Source organism: Oryzias latipes, chromosome 19 (assembly GCF_053564925.1).
Source record: "Oryzias latipes strain Hd-rR chromosome 19, Olatipes_Hd-rR_3.1".
Classification (NCBI taxonomy): Eukaryota; Metazoa; Chordata; class Actinopteri; order Beloniformes; family Adrianichthyidae; genus Oryzias; species Oryzias latipes.
Window position 1 is genome coordinate 18,090,909 of NC_136255.1, and position 25,099 is coordinate 18,116,007.

Sequence of the window (25,099 nt, forward strand, 5' to 3'; positions counted from 1 at the left end):
TTCTGGTTTTAAATCTACCAGCAGGTGCAAAGTGTAGGATAAAAAAATACTTGTTAAAATCTTTATCCACAAATACAATGAGACAACATGAAACTTATAGAACACATGAGCTGTTAGACAAAAGTTGACACCTTTTTGTATTTGTGTGAAATAAACTGTTTACATGAGAAGAAGAATGGCTGATGTTGTATAATAATTTCATGAAAGCATCACTTTTAGTTTTATCAGAGGCTCATCTGACAAAATTAAAACTATTTGCCTACAGCACCTTAATTCTGCTTTTGATCGTCACAAGTTGAAAGAATTTTATCCTTTTTATTTTTTGTGTTCTGAGCAACATTTAGGAAATTTTAAAATACACAATTTTCCCAGAGAAAAATCTTCTTTCTGACAATTTTCTAAATAAGAATTTTAGTGTAGATAGTTTTCTAATGAAACTACTGCAAGGCTGTTTGGGCATTTGATGCCATAATAAAATAAGCTGTTAAAGCTCATCAAAGATCAGTTTTTAGTCTGCTCCTAATATACAGCTCTGTAGATGATGCTACAGATTTCACGTAGATGACATTATGCAGTATTTTCAAAATAAAATTAAAGAAATCTTTTTTTTCCTCTTTTGTATGCATAACTTTCAACTAGGAAAACATTGCTCATCTTGAAAGGAAAGTGCGGCAACACAGTCAAGTATAAAATGGTGGTTTCTGTTTCTCAACTTTTCTTAGAATTCCAGCCAAAGCAAATTTTTCTTTGTGAAGTTTTTGCAAGTAGGGGGAAAAAAATCAAATGTATTTATTTGCCCTTGCTCTAAGTGTTCATAGCATTTCAGTTACCTCAAATGGCCACAAGAGTCCAGCACTGAATAACTTAAAAGTGAGGCCCAAGTGCAGATTTCCCCCTGTTCATGTTAAAGTAAGAGGACTTTAGGATCTGAATGTGCTAGTTCATCATTTGAAACCATATTGATAGCTGTGCATTTTGTGAATAGATTATTAACAAGCAGTAAAATATGGTTGCATTTCTACATAAAAACACCTTAATGGTCTCTTTTGGGAGTCCAATTTGCTGTTTCACTGCTTTAGATCAATACTTTGTTTCACTTTCCCCTCTGCCTCTTGGTTTACATTTTTTGACTCTCCTACAGCAAACCTGCTTATCTCACTGAAATGGGGAAAACAGGAGTCTGCATTTTCCTTAAAGAGTACACTACATCTGACCCAGATCTTTCTCAAAGTCTTTGGCAAAAATAAAACGGGTTAACAAAGGAGACTGGAAGAATGCTGGCTTGTGAGAAAACCATCAGCTGTAGGTGAGATGAAAACTAGGCAAACCTGCACAATGGACCAAGTACAGGAAGAACAGAACCCAGAAGAGCTTCCCTGAAGTGTTGAAATGCAGGTGTCATCAAGAGCTTGGATATGGTAGGAGTCGACTATATCTCCTCTTACAGGGTAGCAGAGTGTTCCGCTGTGTGCATTAATGTGTTTAAAGCAGCTTTCCTTCCATCCTAGCCTCTGATGGAGCTCTAAAAGGAACTGTAATGTAAGCACGAGGGCTGTGTTTTCACTCAAGCACTCATAAAGTATAAACACTTCTCAGTGGGACAAACCTCAAAATAAAAACTTAACTCCCAGCACTGAATTTACAATCTCCAGGATTAAATTTTAAACTTTAATCATCAACTTTTATAAAATGTTATCTAAACCTCCCAGGGAACAACAGCATCAGAACATCCAAAGACAATATCTATTAGAAGAGGTAAATATGCATTCAGAAACCCAGTATTTTACCCGTGTAGGGCACAGATGGTGATCCTGTAAGCCATTGAGCTCTCTGCAAACAAACGGGCCTTACTGGGAAGAGGCACAGCCTGACAGCCAGGGTTTCCAGCACACAAACAGTTCCAACTTGTCAAACACGTCATTTAGTTTGATTTGGTTTAGTTATCTCCTAGGAGCAATAATAGGAAAAAGAACAGAGTTTGACCATTGCATTTTTCAAAGACAAAACCAAAATTAATTTATAAAAGTGTAACGGGGCGGCAGAAAGCTTTATACAAACACTTTATTTGTTGAACATACCCAGTATCTAGTAATGAAAGTACCATGTAGTTGAGTGGAAATAGGGCTGACTTTCTTTTACAGTACAGTTTTAGTGTACTTAAGGGGTAGTTTCTGTGGTAAATTCATGGTAAATACCATGAAACATGCAGCGAGTGCAGACCTAAAGGTCAAGGTACTTTATTTGTACTTACCTTGTTCTTACATGTGGTAAGTACCATAAAAGACACCTTTGCGCAACATGTAAATACCCAGTAAGAATATTATAAATAAACAGTATGTACCACATAGGTATGAACCAAATAGCACTATATAAATACATGGTTAGTACCATGTAAGTACCCAGTAAAGTCCCATAGAAAGTACCATGTAAACACACTGTAAGTAACCAGTAAATTCCATAAAAAGTACCATGTAAGTACCCTGAAAGTACCCAGTAGTTACACAATAAGTACCATGTAAATACCACTTAAGTACACTGTAAGTACTGTACTGTAAAAGAAAGCGTTACCACCACATGTTAAAAACACCACAAACATGATTTCATTGGAGTTGGTCTTTAATGCCTACTGTATTGCCCTGCTCTGGGTTACAGTTACATCCGTAAAGACAGTCTTTCAATTGTGTGGTTATTTTGCTGCTACAACGCTAAAGCAATGTAAAGGAAAACTGCAAGCTGCTGAAGGGCATTCATGAGATCCATCAGTATCATAGTTAATTTTATGAACCTCAGTCTCTGACGATCTTTTCTGACATTAAGTTTTAAAGCTCTACTAGTTTCACTACACACCTTCATATTCACGTTTGGGTGAAATCCATCAGAAAATGCTGTTTTGTTGTTTATTAGTAATATGTTTAGTGCCACACACTTTCAATGTGATTTGTAGAAACACATTTTATCTGCCCTTTTAGCTACCTTATATTCTCTGCTGTTTACAACTTTGTTTTGTCATTTTTTTGTTGTATATTTTTAAAATTAATTTTCAAATTATATTAGTGTTAGAGCAGCTGTTCCTGCTGGACCGACAGGTTTTGTGTTTTCCTCTCCATAACCCTTTTGAGGTTGGCTGTACCTGAATCTGAATTCTTTTGTTGTTCTGATGTAATTTCTAAAAATTTGCTGGACTTTTATCAAAAGTTGGACATTCCAGCTTTCTCAGGTAAATGTTCTTAGAAACTTTTTCCCTCACTTTGCTAGACACGTCGAGGTACCTGTTTAAAGCTTAATTACCCTCCAGGACTCCACTGTGTGTGGTCCCAAAAGACTGCATTTCTAAACTAGCGGGGCTGTGATTAATCATGTGCTATTATTTTCTCTAAATTTCTAAAAGGCCATTTTTAGAAAATGCAATTTTAAAATCAAAATGCTTCTGTTCCAAAGTGGAGAGATTAGATTAAATATTATAGGAGCAGAAACCTCCACAGAGGAGATAAATGTGAAAGCCTCTCCAAAGAGTTGGACAGCTTAAGATAGCTGGCCAAGATGCCTTATTTTCATTTATCTTTTTCACTGTACAAGCAGTGATAATGGACATATTTCAAACATATACGTCATTGTTTTCATTCACAAAACAGTCTCAAAACATGAAAGGAAAGTGGTCAAACACATGCCCAGGATATGTGAGTGTGGAGCAGATGAAAGGGTGGGAATCCTATCACAGGATGAGGGAATCTGACTGATGGAGTGGCTGAAATAATGAAGGAGAAAGCGCAGAGTGGCTCCAGTGTTGCAGAGCAGGGAAAGACAAAAAGACATAGCAGGGCAGAGTAATGAGGAAAATTGGGGATAATTGAATAGAAGAGCACTTGGGTGCGAAACAAGAAAGCCCATAGAGCAACTGGCAGATACAGTAGATGGTGAAGAGTATGTTCAGAGAGTGGAAGGAGAGCAAAGAAGAAGGATCAATCCAGCAGGGAGACAGGGAGAAAGCTGTGTGTGTGTGGCTGTGTGTGTGTGTGCAGTAGAGACAGAGAGGGAGGGAGCGAGCATCTATACTAGGGCAGTGAGGAGGTGAAAGTGTGTGTTTTGTGTATGTGAATGAAAAAGAGGCTGCACAATACAGCAGCTCAGGCTGGCTCACACCGACTCATGTTTCAAGAATGTTAGGAGAGGAAAGAAAATGAGTTTTACTTCTTTTTCTTCAAATCTATTTTATCTGATGGATCTTTGAAGTTTTTTTTTCCTGGTTCTATTTTACTCTTTATGGTTTATCGAGGAGGTTACTGCAGACGCAACAAGGAGCAACTCAGACGTTTGCAAAAAACTTAAAGGTATTTACTTCATTTTTCTTCTGCATCTTATTATTTTTGGGTTAAATCAGCCTAAAGCTCAGTTTATTTTACAAAATAATGTTAAGAGCTTCATCTAAAGCACTGTTTGTGTAGACTGGAAAAACACTGAGGTACAACAAAAAAGAGGAAAAAATTTTGAGCTGTAAGATGAAAGTAAACACACCTTAAAAGAAGAAGTGGATGCTGCTGAAACTGGTAGCTGAGGGAAGGGGTGGGGTCCTCTGAGGTCTGGGTTGCATGTTTTATGTAGGTGGGAAGGGAGAGCAAAGTGGGACAAGGAAAGAAAGAAAAAAGGACAAAGATCACAAAGATCTCTGAGAAAATTCTGCACTAATTGTATGCATTACTCCAGTGCAGAGCAGCTGATTAGACTCAGAATTATTGTTCTTTATAAGAAAAACATTTGTTAAAGTAAATTATTAAAGTTTGGTAACAACAATAATAAATGAAAAATGTAGAATTAAAAAAAAAGAAAAATAGAAAAAATAAAATACTGCTGTAATTCTAATAGACTCAGCGGCTGAAAAAAGACAGCCTTTTCTGTCAAATCCAACTTTTTGGTCATGATTAAATCCTCTGTGACTCGTTTGCACTCAGTATTCGATATGAAACTTTATTGCAACTGCAAGTGTTTTACAGCAGCTTTCTATAGTTTAAGTGATTTATGTATACAGTAGATATAATGTCCATTGGTAGGAATGAGTTTAAAGACCCACTCCAATGAAATTGGTGTTTCTGATGTTTTTAACATGTTCTTGTAGCATTTTTCTCATGATAAAAGACACAAATAAAGAAAAAATTAGGCTTAAAAATGCATTTCTGAGTATTTATTGATTTAAATCACTGTGAATCAAGAGCAGATGAAAAAATGCAGTTGTAAAAAACCTGTAGGTGTGACACGGATGCTACACTCAGCGGGTCACAAGCTCTCTGCTCTGCTCCATTCTGATGCATCCACTTGTACAAATAGATTCATGTACGTCTTTGTTTTCCTCATCTGAGTGACATCTGGCTCAAAACTGTATGGCTGAATAGCTCCAATACTGCTCGCCATTTTTGTTGCACTGATGATGTTTGCTTGGAGTTGCGAGGGACTGTAAGTTAGCGGGAGAACATGTAAACAAGGGAATTTGGAGAAATGAGAGCAGGCTTATCCCCCCCACAACTCGGAGACAAATTCCTGATGAACAAGCAAAATTCACCACTTTTTTTGATTTTTGGTTTAAAACAGCAGATTTAAAAGACCACTGGGAATGATTATAAAATAGATTAAAAGATGACTGGTGTGGGACTAAAAGAATTTTGGACAGTAAGAAACATAATTAAAATGCTCCTTTCATTCTTAATTGCACATCATTGGCTTTAGTTTCTGCTGAAGTTCAGGAAAGGTGCTAAAACAAAAAGGTGAGACAAACTGAGAGCTCATCATCACAGAGGTTTTACACACCTCTTTCAGCTGCCAAAATCGCTGCTGCTGACAGCCTCTGTGTGTCAGCTGCTGGAAAGGTGATGGGAAAGCGTCTCACACGTACACATCTAAACCCGGCTCAGTCCTGGCCTGGTGGTAAAAGGTTGTTACAGAATGAGCGAAGTATGTGCATAAGCACTGTGTCCCAGTTCTGCACTCTTACATTCCAATGTGGTATAATTGACTGGTCTTCTTAAGAGCCCACACACGCATTTTTATGCACAACAAGCAAGGCTGACTTTAAAAGCATATTGCCCTCCTGGAGAATTGCTCTATGGGGAGTTAATTTGGTAACGAGAGAAAACAAACTGGGCAGTTTAGAGCAGAGTGGGCATAGTAAGATTAATGGCTTCCTTACAATGGAACAAAGAGAGCTGGATGTCGTTATCAATGCCAGAAAGAGAGATTATGTGTAATGTGTGGATGCCAGACGAGAATGAGATTATGAGACAATTGGGTGCAGGATAAAAGAGACGCACAGAACCAGTCAGAAAGCCCAAGGTGTCAGTGCAAATGTGTGTCTTTCTGATTCAGAATTGTTTTTTTTCCTACCACTGTTCTTGCTGCCTGTCATGTCTGATGCTGAATTTTTCTGTCCACTCCTGCTCTGTCCTCTGCATTCTCCACAGGGAGAGAAGGAGTCAATAAAACAGGCTGGTCACAAATGTAGATGTGACAGTGCTATATGGTCCACCAATTCCCCAGGGTTTGGTGTGAAAACAGTGTGGGACACAAAACAGACCTGCTAAGGGCTTATTCCCACTGACAGCTCACTGCTGTGATGGGGAGAAGCGTGCTCTATTAGTTGGAGACTGCCACCATATTTGTAAACAGATATGAAGATGACAGTTTGACTAAGGTTTGAGCAGACCAAAATATATCAGGCAACCAAAAGTAAAAAAGAAAAACATGAAAATTTGATTTCAAATTTATTTCTGAGGAAAGTCTGTCTCAAAAACAACATTCCCTGATCAACAGTCTGACACCACACATAGGAAAATCTGGAGTCACATGAACGTGTTTTGTTTTGTGTTTAGTTAAAGCTTTTTAAGGTCCCTCCTGAAATCCCCTCGACTGCTATTGAAAACAGTCGCAGACATGGGAAACATGCAACTAAGCAAAAATGAAGCCTGTAATTTGTGTCAAGCACAGCAAAATAATGAAATACAGCATGCTCCCCCCAGACAGAAACATATGAAATAAACTTTAGGCATTTAAACTTAATGAAATGATCATCTAGTAGATGTTTTAAACTTGTAAACATCAGTTTTAATGGTCAGGACCCATTTTTCAAATTAAGACGTCCTCTTTTGAACTTTGAATCATTTTTATGAATATATGGGGATTATAGGTGGATTTTATCAGGAGTACTTCCTTTACCTGCGGGACTGTTGCAAATCATACAAGATAAAGCTCAGTGGGAAGAAATCAGATGGTCCCACCTGAACTGGTTGTTCCAGCACAACCTTTTACACATCCTGATCGAAAGGGCTTTCTACAAAAACTCCATGAAACTTCAGTTTGACAGTAAATATCTGAGATAATCCACTATCTGTTTCTTCTTATAGTCTAATATATCCACCTAAACCATCAAACCGCTGGTCAAAAAATGAAATGACAAATGTGTCCTTTGCTTGGTTTTCATCATATTTAAGGGTTTATTACAGGAATAATAGCAGTAGAACACATTAATGTTAAGACTGACTAGTCTTTCCCCATCAGAAGAGCCTCATTCATTCCACGGCTTCAGGATGGGGCCTGACAGGCATTGTTCTGGTCCTCGGTTTGTTGTCTCATGGCATTTATTAGTATCTTATTAACTTTTGTCTCTCAGTGTTACCTTTAAGTAAGTGGACAGAGGAGGTAAGTGGACTTGTCATTTGTGGGTAGCTCATTTATACCTTATGTTAATCATAAAGTCATAAATACACACTCACCTCTGGATCCGTTGTCCGTGGCTTGCTTTCACTGTATTTGGAGATTTTTGTTGTGTACTGGTGTGAAAAGGCTTAAGTACTAAATGTCAGAAATCTTTCACAGGTTTGTGTTTAACAGGAAATTCCCTTGGTGCTGCATTTTTTTGTTGTGGTGATCTATATGGTCAATTGATTTGCAGATTAATCAGACAGTTTGTTTTCTTGTTGCATATTTTTGTCTTCATTTTATGTTGCTAAATTTGATACGCTAGGGTTGTGTCTTACTAAAATATGATAGCCTGTGGATGATATAGACAGAAAATATGCAAATTAGCAAGAATTTCTCCTGGATTTGCACAGATTAGGCAGTGAAACAAGGAAAGCCCTGTGTTTATTGATTAATTATCCTGACTGTACACTAGTGAACATTGTCTAGTTGGTTTGGTCCATTCTTAAAATTGCGAAAGCAAATCAACCAAAGTTAAGATGTAAAATTGGATCAACATTCAATTATTTGCTTGAATCAAGTCAGTCAGACTATCTTGTTCTCAACACAGGTACTAGTTTCTAGCCCTACACAAAGTTGTGTCACTCTTTTTGCGGGTACATGTCCCATGGGATTGCAATTGTTGGCAAAACACTGCAAGCAGCATTGCGGGAAAAGAGGCCTAAAATATTTATTTATTTCTTCTCATAAATTGCTACACCTCTTTTTGTGTTGCTGAAATGTTAAAAAGGTTCACAAAAGTTGTACAAACATCTTTCAGTGAAGTGGTTATGAAGTCATCGCAGGTGTCCAAAACTTATTTTAAACTTGACAGCTATTGGTTAAAGGAGAGATTTGGAACAAGTCTTTTTAGAGTCTCACTTAGAAATATTAATGAAATGTTTATTGATTTTAGCTCATTTTTACATTTAGTTATTCTCTAAAAAAACAACAACTGTATATTTGAAAATCTTGTTACAATTTTGAGTTCATTCAAAGAGCATTGCATACTTTTTTGGCAGCTTTTTAAAATCTTTTTAAATTTCCTGGGACAAAAGTCAATTTCCAAGTTGAGAAAGACCACATGTGTTTAAAAGATTTTGGACAGTTATGGACAGTGAATATTTGCAATCCTTTGACATTTTGGCAAATTAGAATTTAACATATTAAATATGACCTCATATGACTAGATTATGATGAAACCCATAAAGAAAGATAATGATCTTGAAAGTCATTTCCCAGGAAAAACCGACAGGAAAACAGTTTTTTTTACCATTTTAAAAGTATAAAACCAATAAACCTTATCAATATCCTAAAAATACGTGTAAGATAGGTGGAGGAGTTCATCTCCAGTGGCGATTATCTTTGTAAAATGAGTCTCAGTAAATCTAAAATTAAGCTGCACTGCATTCCAACACAATTCTTTCAAGAAAAACGAAATAAATGTCATAAGCACATAAAGAACATGAAGAAGGTTAAAAAAAACTCTGCGTTAGGAGTTTACACTTTAAGAAAGGCTTCTGAGTTAATGAAGGATGTTGATCACGTTTAAAAAAGAAAATAGCAGTGAGAAAAATCACTCCTTTATCTGTGCTACATTGAAGCCTTCCGGCCCACACAGCCAAGTTTAGACATAGCAAGGCCCTCGGTGCACGTTCAACCTGACCCAATTATGTACAGTCTGAAGGGAAAGATAGCCCACTTTGATCAATGCGAGACTGCCAACCAGACCCAAGTTTGAGTCTTTTATTTATTTTTTTCTATATCGGCTTTTTTTGTTTTTTTAACATAGATGCGTGTGAACACTGATTAAAGAGCAGGACACTGTGTGTAGGCACATCCATAAACGTGCCTGAACCCTCAGGCGTGGGACGCCTGATGCAAACTGTGTCCCTTAATAAAAATCCTTGGAGATGAATATTGCAATCAAAAGCAAAAATCACTTCATTTCTAAAGTGAAAACAATCTTAAGTTTTATCTAAAAGGCAGTAATTTTGAATGCATAGTTTTCTCATTTGTGTTTGATTTACATTGTATTTTTGGATTTATTAAAACACCATTGTTAAGCTCAAACAGCTAATATACCGTCTTCAGGCAATTAGATAATTATAACTTACTTAAAGAAACAGTCTGAAAAAAGTGATTCATAAATAATGACTCTGCATGAGCAACCTAAATAAACGCTTGTGCTCTAAGCAATGGGGTCCCACTTATCGTATAGCCTTAAGCTGAGCCTTCCCCCTTAACCCCCTACGTCAGAGCTCCACCCCCCCAGACCGGATGCCTAGTGCTGCGCCATTTACATGAAAACTATCAGCTCCTGTTGTATCAGTGACTCACTGCATCTGTCCCATGATGGAGGAGGCCCCGAGTGTTCTCGATAGTTCCCCATCACTGCCTCAATCAAAAAAGGCTTAAGGTTGGAGCCCCAGTCAAAGAGAGGGATATACAGCACGGCTGCTCCACTTTTGCAGGCCGTAGAAGTGGGACAATCTGTTCCTTGGAAGATCTCCAATTCTACTTCCCCGGGACCGGTACACTGAAAATATATCTATACACATACACTGTCCTACATAGATAGATGGTGTGTGTCCGTGAGAGAAAGAGGAGAATGACAAAAAAGAAACAAAGTGAGCATAAATGAATCAACTCCCCATAAATTCTTCACTTGGTGCAGGACATGAGACATTCAAGCTAAAAGGACAAAAGAAAAAATTGGCAACAAAATTCCAAATAATAATAAAACTTGACGTAAAAAGGGAAATGTAATATTGTATGCAATGTGAAGCCCCTGTAATCCAGAGAGTGTGTTTTTTTAAGCCCAGCATGTTTCAACAATTTTGCATACAAACGCAATTATTAGACACTTACTGCTTTTCCCCAAAAGATAATGTTTCCAGTAGTTTTCTTCTTATCAAGTGCAAACAAGTTGGTCTTATTGTGCAGACAGCTTTTTATATTGGACACAACTCGTTATCTTGTGTGCGCAAGGTGCTGATCTAGTCTGAAAATGATTTATTCTTTTTAAATTAAGCTTTTCAGGAACTTTTTCTGCAAGAAAAAGCCCAATTCTAACTATGTTGTGTCCAATTTTGTTATCAGGAAGATACAAAACTGTTGCACAACGACATAATGAAACCTAGTTGCAGGATGCACTTCTAGAAAATCTTCCCAGGAAAGGAGGGGATGAATCTAAAAGTAAGTTATGGATGACCTTGTCAAGGCCATCCATCCAATTAATTTATTTATTTTTTGCCTGTCCAGATTCTCAAAGAGAATGTATTTTCCCTCATTATACAGATTAATTGGCTCCTGCTATTTCATCTAACTGGCTAAAGACCAACAACCAGATCTATACGAAAAATACACACTGCTCCTGATCAAAATGCAATACTGATTAATCCTCACATAATGTGGAAAAAATGCTTATTAAGTTTGCCAAAAATGTTGTACATTTTCTCCCTTTTTGTATTTTTTCTTTTATTCAACCTTTATTATCCAGGCAAGAAAGATTAAGAACAATATTCTTATTTTGGTCTGTAGGCGAGACGTCTTGAGAAAAGGGAAGAAAAGGGGTTATAGAAAACTGAAAAAATCTGAAATAAAAACGCTGAAAACGCTTTTGAAATTAAAGTGACATGATTCAGTTTCCTCAAAATACAAAAAGAGACACTGCAATTATGATTGTGTGACCATTATGAATAATAATAAAAAAATTTAGGAGGTACCTTAGTTTATTTAATAAATCATTAGAAAGTAACTTTTTAAATAAATGTTTTTAACTGACAGATCAAAACAAGTTCAAGTCAGAAATGCATAGATTTGTCATACCTTTGCTTCATTGTTTTTCTCTTTTTACATGATTCAGGAACTTTATAAAGTATTCAACCTACATAGTGTCGTAATTTTATCCTGACCTTTGCCTCTGGCACCTTTTATACTTCCGGGTCAAAGATAATGCTGCCTACTTTGGGAATAATATAATTCAGAATAAGCTACTCAGAATTTGACAACATTTTTAAATTATTTGGAGCACATTGTTAAATAGCAACTATTCTTAGAATGGCAAAGATTGAATTTGTGGTCAGACGGATGGTAAGACAGCTCCAGGGTGTTAAAAATGTAAGAACATGATTCTAGGATTGACATTCAGACAGCATTGCAAGAAGAGCTGTCATTCCCTGAAGAAGCGTTTCAAGTGCTGCACACAGAACTGCGCTTTCAGGTACCACCATAGTGTAAAGTAAAAGACTCTTTTTGGCCAGAAATGGACTTTCAACTTGTTTCAAGACAAGTATAGCATCAAATACAAACCCGATGGGCTGCAGTTCATATTGCAACCTATAGTGTGGAGTATGTGAAGGATGTGCACTCAGGCTCAGATTGTTAAGTACTGTAAACACCCACCAGACTAGGAAAACAGTTGTGCTTTTGCTTTGGTCAGTACAGACTGCCTGTGGTTATTAGAGTCTCAGTTTTCAAGCAAACTTCAGTGTAAAAGCTTTTTTGAAATATATTTATAGATTTTTCATTGTTCACATAATAATAAAATGAATACAGGTGCAAGGAGGTGTTGTGGTTAACCTTGCCTCACAGTGAGACAGAACCAGTTAAAACCCTGGCTTGGACTTTTCTGTGTGAAGTTTGCAGTTCTTTCCATGTGTGGGTTTTCTCCAAAAACTCCAGCTTCCTCCTACAGTCCTTCACAGGTAAAACACCCACGCCACTGAAAATCATGTTTGTTGTGTTTTTATAAGGATGGAGGGCATATACAAAGAATATTCATCTTAAGATTGTATTTCTGGGTATATCTTAATTTAAATTGTTGTGAATCAGGAGGGGACAAAAAGATGCTGTAGAAAAAGAGCTTATCGGTTGTGTAGAAAATATGCTATGGCCACAAGCTCTCTGCTCCGCTCCATCCTGATGTATCCACTTGCAGACAAATAGATCCATGAATGACTTTGTTTTTCTCGTCTGAGCTGGAATTTAACTCTAAACTGTATGGCTGGATAGCTTTAATATTGCTCGTTACTTTTGTTGCACCGGTAATGTTAGGTTAGGGTTGTGTAAGATAGTGAGAGAGCATGTAAATAGATGGATGATGTTGTAAGATAGTGAGAGAGCATGTAAATAGATGGGTGATGGGAAGTAGGGGCGGGCTTAACCCCACCGACAGTCCCGCCCACAACTCAGAGGTGAATTTCCAATGACCTACAGCTGCTTTGCAGTAACTATGTACCAGAAAAATACACCAATTTTTAATTTTAGCTAAAAACAGCACAATCATGATTTAAAGACCACTGAGAAACCTTATAAAATAGAACAAATATTATTGGAGAGAGACTTTAATTTGGTAAGAAGTGTGTGTTTGTATAGCCCTGCAACAGGTGTCACCCAACGATACATGGGATAGGCTCCAGCAACCCCGACCCCAAAAGTGATTCAGCAGGCCTTGAAAATGAATGTTTGGACCTAAAGAGGATGTGCCATACTTTACAACATGCATACTGTGTCAGATTTGTTGTGCTCCAATGCAGCTGGTAGTGAAAATTCTGGTGGCTTCAATTTAGGGCATTAAAGTTCTGTGAGTTTTAAACAGAAGACAAAATTTGAAGAAAAGAGTGAGAATAGTCAGAAACCTACATTTGGAGGCCAAAAGTTTCACTGAAGTTGCATGAAGGAGTTTTGTAACTTTCATCAACTCTGGACAGAAATGAATTCAAGCGGGAAGTTTCAAGGACAGATACAGTCAATGACAGTTAAAATACAACCGCTTTGTTTGATAGGGGGATATTGATTTTTCCCCACCTGTCTTTTAAGAAAGTAAGAAAGCTTGTAGACAGATGATGTCGAGGACTGACATGGGAGAGTCACAAAGCTGCAGCGAGAGTCAGAGCTGCCATTTCTGCAATGAGCCACCATGGTTCCAGGAATTGTGACTGGAGTTCCCACAGCTCCTTTCTTCTATCATTATTCTACCCCTACATCCCTGCTTCTTTTTGCTGTCACTCTCCTCTCCTGCCACTGCTGCAATCCTCACACCACTCCCCTCTCCCTCAATCTGACTACTCTGCTTTATGCAAACTACAACTCTCTCTGTGTTTTTCTCTAGTGTATTCCCCTTTTGCTTATACATCCCAATTAGTGGGCTCCCGTCTCCCCTCAGCCTGTCCCTCCAGTTCCTTATCTTGGCTTGTAGAGGCTCAATGTTTTTCAATATTTAATGAGATTTTTTCATAAATCGGCCCATTTTATTCCCTTCTGGTGTACTTGAATGAGAGTATTAAAACCTTGCAAGTGTTAACAGTCTGTTCAATGTTGTATTTTAATGAAGGAAGCTTTGAACCCTCTGTTAATTGTGGTAGTCATACCTGCTAAAGTGAGCAGAAGTGCATTCTTCACGTTTCTGCAGAATATGGATTTTATGATAAAGGAACAGGTAAGCTCTTTCACAACCTTCAGTGGGACTGGGAGCAGTGAGTTTATTACAATTAGTGTTAAAGTTTAATAAAATAGGGTTTACAGTGACAATAAAACTTAAGTGACAAAAGACTATCTCTCTGGAATGATTCTTCTTCTTTTGTCCTGTTTACCTGAGTACTTCCATTTTTTAAGTAATTCCTCCCCATAAATGTCTTACAGCCACTACAGCACCTCAATTCAATTCAATGTAAATTTATTTGTATAGCCCAAATTCACAACAACAGTCGTCTCGATGGGCTTCGTATCTGTAACTGAAAAAGTAAAATCAAAAGTATCATGAATACATAGAATTCAATAGGAAAATACTAAATAGAACTAACAAACTGACTAAACTAAACTGGCATCCCTGCCAATTTCAGCCTTTAGTGGTCACTAGAAACACTGATAGCCCTTTTTTTGGACAAGTGTAAACCTAAAAAGCAGGCTTAAATTGTTTTTGCAGTTCACAATGGTGAGTGTGAAAAGGTGCACCAGTGGCAAAACAGATAACTGAGTGATAGAGAACATCAAGCTTGCTGAGAGTACACTTGGGAGCCATTTAGTAGATGATATCAACATAAACGAACATGAGTAGTATGGTCATCTTCACTAGAGAGTATTTGATAGAGTGTGTGAATGAAGCCCTGTTACAATAAAGGAATCCCAGACTGGCTGTTATTTTAGCCTGCAGGTTACTGATGTGAGAAATGAAAGAAAGTGAGGAGTCCAGCAAGAGACGAAGGTATTTGTAGGAGCTGACAAACTCCAGTTCTGAGCCATCAGCGCTGGTGGTCTTGTAGGGACAGGTGGCACTATTCTTCCAGTTGAATAACATGCATTTAGTCGTCTTCGAGTTGAGACACAGATGACGGTTGTGAAAAGATTTCTCGACAGAGGTGAGGCTGAGTTGGAGGGTGGATGCTGTGGAGTGAAGTGAAGGGCCAGATGAGCAAACGTTGGTATCAGCAGAGAGGTGCATCAGTGAAGCCCGGATGGCTTTGATGACATCATTTATGTATATAAAGAACAAGACCCTTTAAGATCTGACATGAAGTTGTGTGCGGTTGTTGAGGTAGCTTGCAAACCATTTGATGCAACTTCTAGACTGACCAATGTTGGAGAGTCTGCAATCAAACGCCTTGGCCAGATCAACAAATGCAGCTTTGCAGACCTGTTTATTGTCCATGGACCTAATGAGGTCATTAGGGACTTTCAAGGTTGCTATGATTCAACTATGCCCAGTCCTGAACATTGATTGCAGATCTGACAGGATGTGGTTAGTCAATGAAGTGGGTCTGCTGTTTGAGAACCAATCTCTCTAAAACCATAGCCAGGCATGACAGGATTGATATAGGCCTGAAGCAGTTGGGGTCAGTGCTGGAACCTCCTTTGAAAGGGGGTAAAATAATGGTCGATTTCCAAATTAGAAGAAAAAACAGTCAGATGAATAGACAAAATAAATACATATGTGATGGGGCAGCAATAATCACACGCGTAGACACTGAGTGGGCCAGACTTGTAATAAATTCCCACAAATAAAATAAAACGGTTGTACCGGTAATTCTATGCATAACCATGCTTTATAAAATGAATTACTTTAATGGGAAAAATAGCAGAAATCTATTATTTTATTTGAGTATTAAAAAGCAATAAGCTTTATTTTGTTGGCAAGTCCTTCTAAATATGGACTTTTTGCGTTTTGATGAGGTTTGTATGTTTCAAAACATGAATCAAAGCTTTAATGTTGCAGCATGTTTTCTAATTCATGAAAGGATTTTGTACTAAATGGAAATGTCTTTGCAAATGAAACAGAAGCCATGTTCAGCTTTTATGCTAGAAGAAAATTAAAAGCAGGCAGTCTTTCCATTGAAATATTGATTGAGCATCTGCTCTTTTCCGATGTTTCCTTTCATTAGCTCTTGTCCAGTTTCTTGATCTCCACATTATTATTTATGTTAATTGCTGGCCACTGTAAGCTGTGCCAGACACCCGTCGATGTCCTCGGTCCCCAATAGAGGTCGATAAGTAAAAAGTCATAGAACTCTTAAAACCCTTTACCATCATCAATGCCATATTTTCAGTTACTAACTAAAATAACTGCATGTTGAAAATCTGTGACTGAATGAGTTTAGTTCTATGGCCTGATTTGAGTTGTGTCTCTGTGGGTGCCATCTGTCCATCTGCATATTTTGACAGCCATGTACATCCGATCCCCGACTCATATGATATTCAGAGCATCAAACTGTCACTGACATATTGGGATATCCCCTGCGTCACTCTCGATCATTAAGGCGGCTTCTGGCTATGAAGCACATCTGCATGATGGCAAAACTCCTGCAGCTTGACCAGAGAAGCAGGACGAACACAACAGTGTCAGCACTCTACATGAATTCTACAGTGAAACAATGAATGAGCCTCAAAGGAAAATGAGACATTTCAACACTGTTGGTCATCACTCAGGTTTTCGTGTCTTTTTTGTTGTCATTGTATACTTATTTGCAAAAAAACAGTAAAATTGAACATTTAAGATGAGGGTTTAATTCACCTAAAAAAAATATTTTCCAAACCCCTGCTTACAAACATTTAACCAAGATATCAGAAAGTGTTGTTCTTTTCAAATCTATAAATGACAAAAGTTTTATTGATAAGACACGTGTGATCTTTTTTCTTTTAAGAAATGGATATGGAAATGGAAAAAGGAATAGAAGTCATTTATTGTCATTATACATGGTAAAATGAGATTCAGGGATAGTTCTCTTTAAAGCGGGCAGACAATACAGAAAAATAAATACAACAAAAAGGAACTAAAAGTGTGCTACAATCAAACAAATGTGGAAGAATCAGAGGAAAGATGAAAAAAATATTTTTTGTCTGGACCCAATGTATATTCCAAGACAGAATTTATAGAATTGGTAAAAATGGCTTATCTAAAAACTGTGGTGCTGCTTGCTAAAATTTACTGTACTGTGCAGCTTCCCCTCTTGTAACAATGAATTGCTTCTATGTCGGATCTCCTCTTTTTGCAATTTCTGCTGGTTTTCTTCTTTTAACCTCTTAAGACAAGGGTGTTCAAACAACTTGTGCTCCTTTTGAGATAAGCAAGATTTATCAATCCTGAGAACAAAAGTTGGAAAATCATTCTGCATTTTAGGAACACCAACATATTTATTTCAGTCTTCCTTTAATACAAACTGGAGAAAATGTTTTTGAATGACACCCATAGCATATGTATTCTAAGAGTATAAACCTAATTGTTCAAAACGTAATCATTTCATATAGGTACTTAAATGTCAAATAACGATTTTCCATCCAATTTGATGTTATTCATAATTGTTTACCTCTGTGTTTTACTATTTGTACTTTATTCTCTTAAAACTTAGAAAACAGAATATTCACTGTGAATCTGTGCCAGGCAACAGTGGTAAAAATGATATTGTTCTGAAACTTTCTTGCCTGCAAATAAAGGTTACAGTAGACAAATTAAATAAAAAAGTTTTTGAATAAATCAAACTACAGCAACTTTGACTGTCAACCATATACACAGAAATGAATATTTAAAAAGTTTCTCCTAAGTGATTAGGGCTTAGATGATTTCTTTTCATTAGTTGACGTTATTGTTGAAACCGAATGTTAGAAAGATAATTGAATCTAAGAGACAAGATGTTAAAAAGTTTGCCATTTGTTGATTGCAATAGCTCAGACATGATTGTAAGAAAGTGAAGACAGGTAGTAAAGCACAGTGTCAAAGCAAATCTTTATTTATAATTTAAAAAATCAAAAAACGGTGCTAAAAAAATGTTGATGTTTTGTCTTTAATATTCTTAGATTTAGGTATTTGCCTTGAGCTACAACTCAAACATAACTCAATTACCACAAAGTAGAAATAATCCTGACCTGACATGACGATTCCTCCTTTGTGTCACCACTTCACTTTCTGCTGCAAAGAACCTGTGATGCAGATTCACACAGTTTATATTTAGCCTGTCTTCCATCAGCCTGCTATTCCCTCATGCATTCCCAGTGGCTAAATGGGAAATGTGGACCAGCTTTGTGCTAATTTCACACATTAACATTGCCATTGGCTAGTTTTGCAATTATTGCACATGTCTTTTCTGTGTTAAGTTCACCCTGTCAGTGAAACTACAGTTGATTGACTAAAGTTTACTCCCCTCTCTACCTGTTTCCCACAGCATGGGTTTTAGGAGGAAGCCAGTCTCAAGGGATAGCCATGTTTTGTCTCCATGACAGCTTTATCACTCAACCCTCTCTGCAGTGACCCCCTGCACAGCAAAGGATGCTGGGAAATAATGAGCACTTTTATCCCAGTCAGGACGACAAAGATGGGGAGGATGAGGAGGAGGAAGAGGAGCAAGGACGAGAAATAAGAAAAAACAAAGTTGAACGCGACCCACAGAATGGAGGACTGGAGGGTCTGTTAGAGAAGGAAATGACCGGAGGACGGCAATCCTGGGAAGGGAAAGGAGGGGAAGGTGTGAAGCCAGCAGCCATTGTGGTTGGTAGACAGAGAGTAGACCGACCAGTGAGGCCAGGTAACCCAGGCAGCCGGGGCACCCCGTACATGCCCAATCAAGCCCCTGTTCATCAGCATGGTGCACACAAGCAGCAGCAGCTTCAGCTCATAGCAGCAAAGAGGCGGGCTCTGATGGAGCGCAGCATGACCACCATGGCACCGTTGGAGGACACCTTCCTGCCCATGATGGTGTTCCGCATCGGAATTCCAGACATCAAGCAAACAGTAGGTGCATAAAAACATCTCTAAAAATACAAAGATACAACAATCATATATATATTAAAAAAAAACTAAATAATTAAAAGTGTCAGCTTTTTTTTCATTGCAAACAGGAAAAAAACCAAATAATACCCACATTTAGCTCATGTAGCAAGCCTAAATGATAATAATGTTCCCACAGCCACAATTTATTTTCTTTGGTGCACAATAATATTAACTAACTCAAAAATTGGCCTCTGATTTTCCAGACAGGCAGCTCTGTACCAAGGAGCCATCATTGGCTAAATAAACCTCTAGACAAGAACACTTGTTCTCTTTTCAAGCAAATTTACACCCGCAATGGGATTTTAGCATGTCAACACACTTTTCTGAATATTTAATGAATAAAGTTATGTTCTGTACAAACAATACTTAAGCATAAATGTGGAATGGAAGTTCTGTAGTTCGTAGAACTGATTGAAAAAGACCTTTTTTGACAGTTCATGAGCCTTTTTTTAGCTAATGAGGTCTAAAGCTGCCTACACACTGCCCTCGGCAACGCAAGCTCAAGTTGCCATTTCCAATGAAAAGTCAATATAAATGCGCGTAAATACTCATTTTGGGCATTCAAAACTCTTGCATGCCCACACAGTCAATTTTGGGCTCTGTGTACCAAACACATGGCCTAAGTAATACATTGTCAGCTGAACCAGGTCAAACTTTGACCAATTGGGGACTGAGAAACTCACCAAACTCCGAGCTTATCTGGTTTATCTGGTGACATGGCGACATCTGTTGATTTTTGCGTTTGCTTTCAAGTAATGATAAACCAAGACCACTCTCCTGAAAAGATAACACATCCGCTATTGCAAGGATGCTAACTTGAACTTAATAATTTCTGTTTCATGCCCAGTTTGTGAGATTTGCATCGCTTCAACATTTCAAGCCTCTTCCAACTGTTGGTGTTGGACTTGCGCTGGTAAACAGTAGCTACAGATAAAGAAGACGCCCCTCCCGGCTTGTCCAGTGTGAACTCCATGGGCTAAAAGCAAATCTTGAACATATGTCAAAAGCTCGGTGTATCTGTAACTTAATAAATAAAATTTCAGAAGCATTTTTCTTTCCAATCTGCAAATTGAAAACTTTAGAAACATGGATTTACTACGGATAATATGGGAAAAGTAACATGCATGATACTGTGATATAACAAGAAAGAATGCGCTGGGTCATGATGTGATCTGTCACTAACAATCTTGATATCTTGAGTAAAAAAACAATTGTCAAATGAACTTTGTTTTTTAAATCTGTCCATTAATACAATTCCCATAGCCCCACCCCTTCACATTTAAAGTAATTGAAAAGCCCCAAATGTCCTCTGTAGACACTAAAAAGAGTTCATTCAGTTTTAGGCAGTGATTCAGAGGTTTAAAAAGTCCTCTACATGAGGAGGTTTAACACATGTAAACACAATATCACAATGCTATCCAGAAAATGGCTTTCTTATTCAGGATAAATATTGCATTTAAATGTATGCAGGTAATCAAAAAATTACATAAAACGTTTGCTGCTACTAAAAGAGTGCTGTTTAGAGTTGGATGAGCAAATTCATTTTTTTATTTTTTTTTAACTTGTTCTGTCCAACATCTGAGCAAACAGATTAGAACTGAAGGCCTTTTGTGTTGAACAGGTTTTACAATCCCAAAAAGAGGTTATATAACTTCGAAAAACCAGAGTGTTAATTTGTATAAACCCCTTTTTGTTTTTTTTTGTTTGTTTTTTTATTAAGCAATTTCAACAACACTATTTAAAGGTACATTGAGGGATTAAGGTCATCAAGGGATACATGCAAAATAGATTACATCATTTCTGATTTGCCTTGGTGCTCGATTTCTTCAGTGGTGGATAAATTAAATGAAATATTTTGAATTTACATCTTTTTGTGCCAGCTCAGGTAATTCTTTTTTTTAGTCAAGAATGTCAGACCCTTACAGTAATTTTCCATAAAAGTCTTCTCATCTCAATGGGTTTTATTATTAAATCAAAGTCAATCAATTTTAAACTCCAGTTATCCATGTGGAAAAATTCCCCCCTCCCCACTACTTCAAACAGGGAACTGACAGGAGGTCTTTCCAAATGAAGAAGTAGTTCAAGCCACGTCTCGGTGGCATTGCACTCAGAGAGATTTAGATCTTACTTGACAAACAGCTTTTTAAAAATAATACATCTCAAAAGTACTTGACTTTTCTGAATTGCCCCAATTTGCATGAGTGTTATGGTATAAACAAAAATTAACTGCAAACCCCCCATCTCTGACACACCTATGTGTTTTAAAATTCTACGTATTTGTCTTTAACTATTAAGAAGTTAACACGCCACTAACAAAATTGTAAGGAGACTTGACAAAAGCACAGCTTTGGGGTTTGGTATGTATCTTTTAGCACATTTAAAAGAATCTGTTTTAATCCTGGTTCAATTAGGTTTTGTTGCTGTATTGCTGTTTGCTTATAGACTCCTTTCTTTTGCTTGTGAAAGCCGTTTGCTGCGCTTCCTTAATTAAAACATTTGAAGTGTTTTGCTGCAGTGTTGACTCCACAACCATTGGAAATGAGTTGCTTTAAGGAACCCAAGGGTACTCCATGTACAATATGGTAGTTATTAAACAAAGAGTGCGCGCAACAACCCACACACAGCCTGAACATTTAACATTTTATCACCCCACAAGTTCAGAAATGAACCCCAAAAGGAAAAGAGCTTCAAAGAGCTTTATCAGAGTTAAAAAAGAAAACGCAGAAAAGATAGATTTATTCAGTAAACAGCGTCAGTCAGATGTTTAATTAGGTCCCATAACTGAAGTTAGCATCATCTCACACTGACACTTTCTGGTGTCAGCAGGTGAGAAATAACATTCCCTCACTTTCAGGTGATGATGCCGCTCCATACCCCAATCTTCATTTCTCCACCTCCAACTCCCTGAACATGCCGACTGCTCTACATGTCAGCTAATCTGCCCTCAATATAACAGTAATGGCTAATTATCTAATAGGTTTTTAATGAGTTTGGGGAGAGCTGAGGAAAGAAGTGACTCTGAGTAGGAAGTTAAGAAGTACACGTCTGAAGTCTTCAACCACAGGCGTCAACAAAGTGCCCCTGAACCGAGAAGGAGGAAAAAAAAGCATTTAAGTGTAAAGCTCAGTGTCACGGAAAAAAAAAAACGGGAAAAAAAACAGTGTTTCTGGTTTATACTCTATAGATTACATCAGTTTTCTCCCTCTGAGGGATCGGCCATTCGATTGCTTTCTTGTTCACACAAAAACGTGCAGCGGAGAACTGCATACACGCAGATTCCCAGAAGAACACACACATTCGCTGCATGCCACTCTGATATGTGTGAACATAAACACAGTCATCCACATCATGTGCTTTACTTCTCTGGGACCAACAAGGCATTGCTACGGCAACGGGGGCCTGATTCTTGTAATAAACTGGTTGCCATGCCAATAATGTTTGGTACACTGTCAAACAGCTCAACCTGTTTGGAGCTTTAGAGAGGGTTGGGCTGGAGGTTTGGGAGTATGCTGAGCTGTGCAGTTTTTGCCTATAGTTTTCAGAAATGGAACAATAGCTTGGATGCATATATCTCATTGAGGACACATCCCTGCTTATAAATCCTCACTACCTGTCAGTTCTACCATCTGGCTGCAAACTTAGTAATATTGAGATAATATTATATATTATAAAAAATAAAAAAAAGTGAAAGTGCAGAGGCAAAATGATCAAGTTAGAAAAAGAAAGCACATCAAAGCAGTTATTCACAGAAACCACTGAATCCTCTGTTGAATCACACACAAAGAGGTGCAAGAGAAGAAAAAGGTTTAAATTTCACACTTTCCATACAGAAAAACACCTATTAAGGTGTTGAATATTTTCACTTTTCTATTTGCAAAAAATCAAATGACTGTCTAGAGAATGTGGGCTCTAAAAATTGATAGCACAGATTAAAAGAATAGCGCAAGTTCTGTGTTTCCCGTGAATGTGGCAGGGGATAAATAATTGAAAAGAAATGCATTAATATTCCCTGAATATCATCTATTCATGCACTCATCATTCATCGACTGACTTCACAACTGCCACGCTGTATTGTCAATCCATTATTATACAAAGCAAATTGGCCCTTCATTGAACTAGACGTGTCACACGTTTACTAGCAAATCTTCACAAAGGATTTTTACTTATGTAGTTAATCTTTCATTTAGATCGTTAAAGGCATCACAGAAGGAGTGAGTTTGTTTCAGTTGCATGCGGGATTCTTCTGTGCATTTACACCTCACAAAGGAAGAACAAACTCCAAGCAACACCTTAAATTGAAAGTTTTACCAGTATCACAAGTAAATCCCAAACTCAAGAAGAATCTTGTGCAATTTACAAATTCAAAAATTTAGTGTTTTAACTGTTAAAATGTCAGAATGACAGTTTAAATGTTTTTCTTACTAAAGATCTAAAAGGAAACTCTTGGTCTGTTTTCTGCTTCTAGTTGGACTCTTTTTCCTGTTTGAATTAGCACTGATTTCTATTTTTCTGTCACAAATCCTAACTGTGTGCTCCAGGAAGTGTGTAGATGAGAGAAATGCAGCCTCTGATCTCCCCCTGCCCTTCCTGTTTGTCGTGTCAGAGGTGTCTCCAGTTTGATCAGGACTGCACGGTGTGGAATGCTAAGCAGCAGATCATCTGCTCCCTCGGTGAATCACTGTGGGACGCTTACAACTACGGCCTCTTCCAACCGGCTGGAGAAGGAGCGGACGCCAAATTCCTGGAGGAGGAACGGCCCCTCAGGGATTATGCACAGTCCTTTGAGAAAGGGGTTCCCTACCTGGAGGTAGGATGCACGGCTGCAGGGTTTTAGTCAAAGATGAGGAGTCTTGGAAAAATAACAGTCAAGTGGATTTCCAGCGGTCTTAAGTTTCCACAAAATGAACTAAGACAGTTTCTTTAAAGATATCCTATGTCCAATTTGTTTTTTTAGGAAGGCCTTGCTGCAATGCTTTTTCCCCAGAGCGTGGTTTGTTCGGATCTCGTTATTAAAAAGATGTTAACTGTGAAAAAATTGTCAGCCTTTGTGAGCAGACACACAAAACATTCTACTGAAGCAGCAGAAAAGCAGATTAGTTTCCCATCCTCAAGTCTGTAAGCAAACACAGGCAATGACGACTTTAGGAAATTGGTCTGATTTAACTCAATTTTGCATGTTATGTAAGCTGCAAAGTGTATTATATTTATTCACTTTTGGATAAGTGGGTTGTGGGAGACGATCAGTTTTTTGGTTATTAGGATTTGATCCAGTAAAGGCACAGTGCCCTCTGGTGGTTTCGTTGCTGAAACTGCGGTGGCGAAAAGAATCAGAGATGTCCCCAATCAGATTTACTTTATTAACATTTTACACTTGAGATTTTACTTCTTTTTTTTTAAAGCTTATCTTCAACTCATAGTGTGGTCCATTCAGAAAATGTCTGAGAGACATGTAGATGAATTTGCAAGATCATAAACATTTTGTAGAAGCATCCATCATCTTTTAAGTAGATTTTGCTTATTTCCTCTTTTTACAATTAAACCATGTTTCTGCTTGTTTCAGGTCTTAGTAGGCTGTTCAGATGTTCCAAGCTGTTTTTTTATGTATTTTCAGAGAGTTTAATAGCCTGATCCAATGAAATGAGTCATTAAAAATAGTCAATTTAAAACAGAACAAAAGCTTTTGAATAATCTCCGAGGAACCTTTCGTTTCTCTGATATTAATGTAAAAGAGGTTCTAAAATATGAAGCTTTTTCACTAGGACTTAGTCAGACAAACTGAAAGCAGAAAAAGTCATATCTTTTTGTGAAATCATATTCCCAGAAAAAGCTATGTTCTGCAGGGCAACTAAAATTGTTCTTCTTTTCTGGAGATCTGTTTTTATAATTGCTTTACAACAGAGATTGTTCTGAGCTGCCAGCTCTTGAGGACAAGAGAAGCTTGTCTTACTGCCTTATGGAACAGTTTCCTTTGAAATGGCAACAGAGAAATTCCTAATGTTCTTGGAGGAAAACAATCTCAACTTTCTTTATCAGGCTGGGTGAAGTTATCTATAAATGTAGGTTTGACTTAAAGTTAAAGACACAACGGGATCAGAATGAGGGAAAAGTTTTGATAACATC

The 25,099-nt window shown here is 37.6% G+C and overlaps 1 protein-coding gene across 1 annotated transcript in view; it reads left to right on the forward strand.

The window, feature by feature from the left end:
* The window catches only part of LOC101167744 (SH3 and multiple ankyrin repeat domains protein 1), a 52,941-nt gene that overhangs the window by 1,883 nt on the left and 25,959 nt on the right, over nt 1–25,099 (forward strand). The window contains exons 3-4 of the mRNA XM_078937816.1: nt 18,375–18,940; nt 23,583–23,786. Of these exons, the coding sequence (XP_078793942.1) occupies nt 18,479–18,940; nt 23,583–23,786 (666 nt within the window). The 5' untranslated portion in view covers nt 18,375–18,478. The remainder of the gene's footprint in view (nt 1–18,374; nt 18,941–23,582; nt 23,787–25,099) is intronic.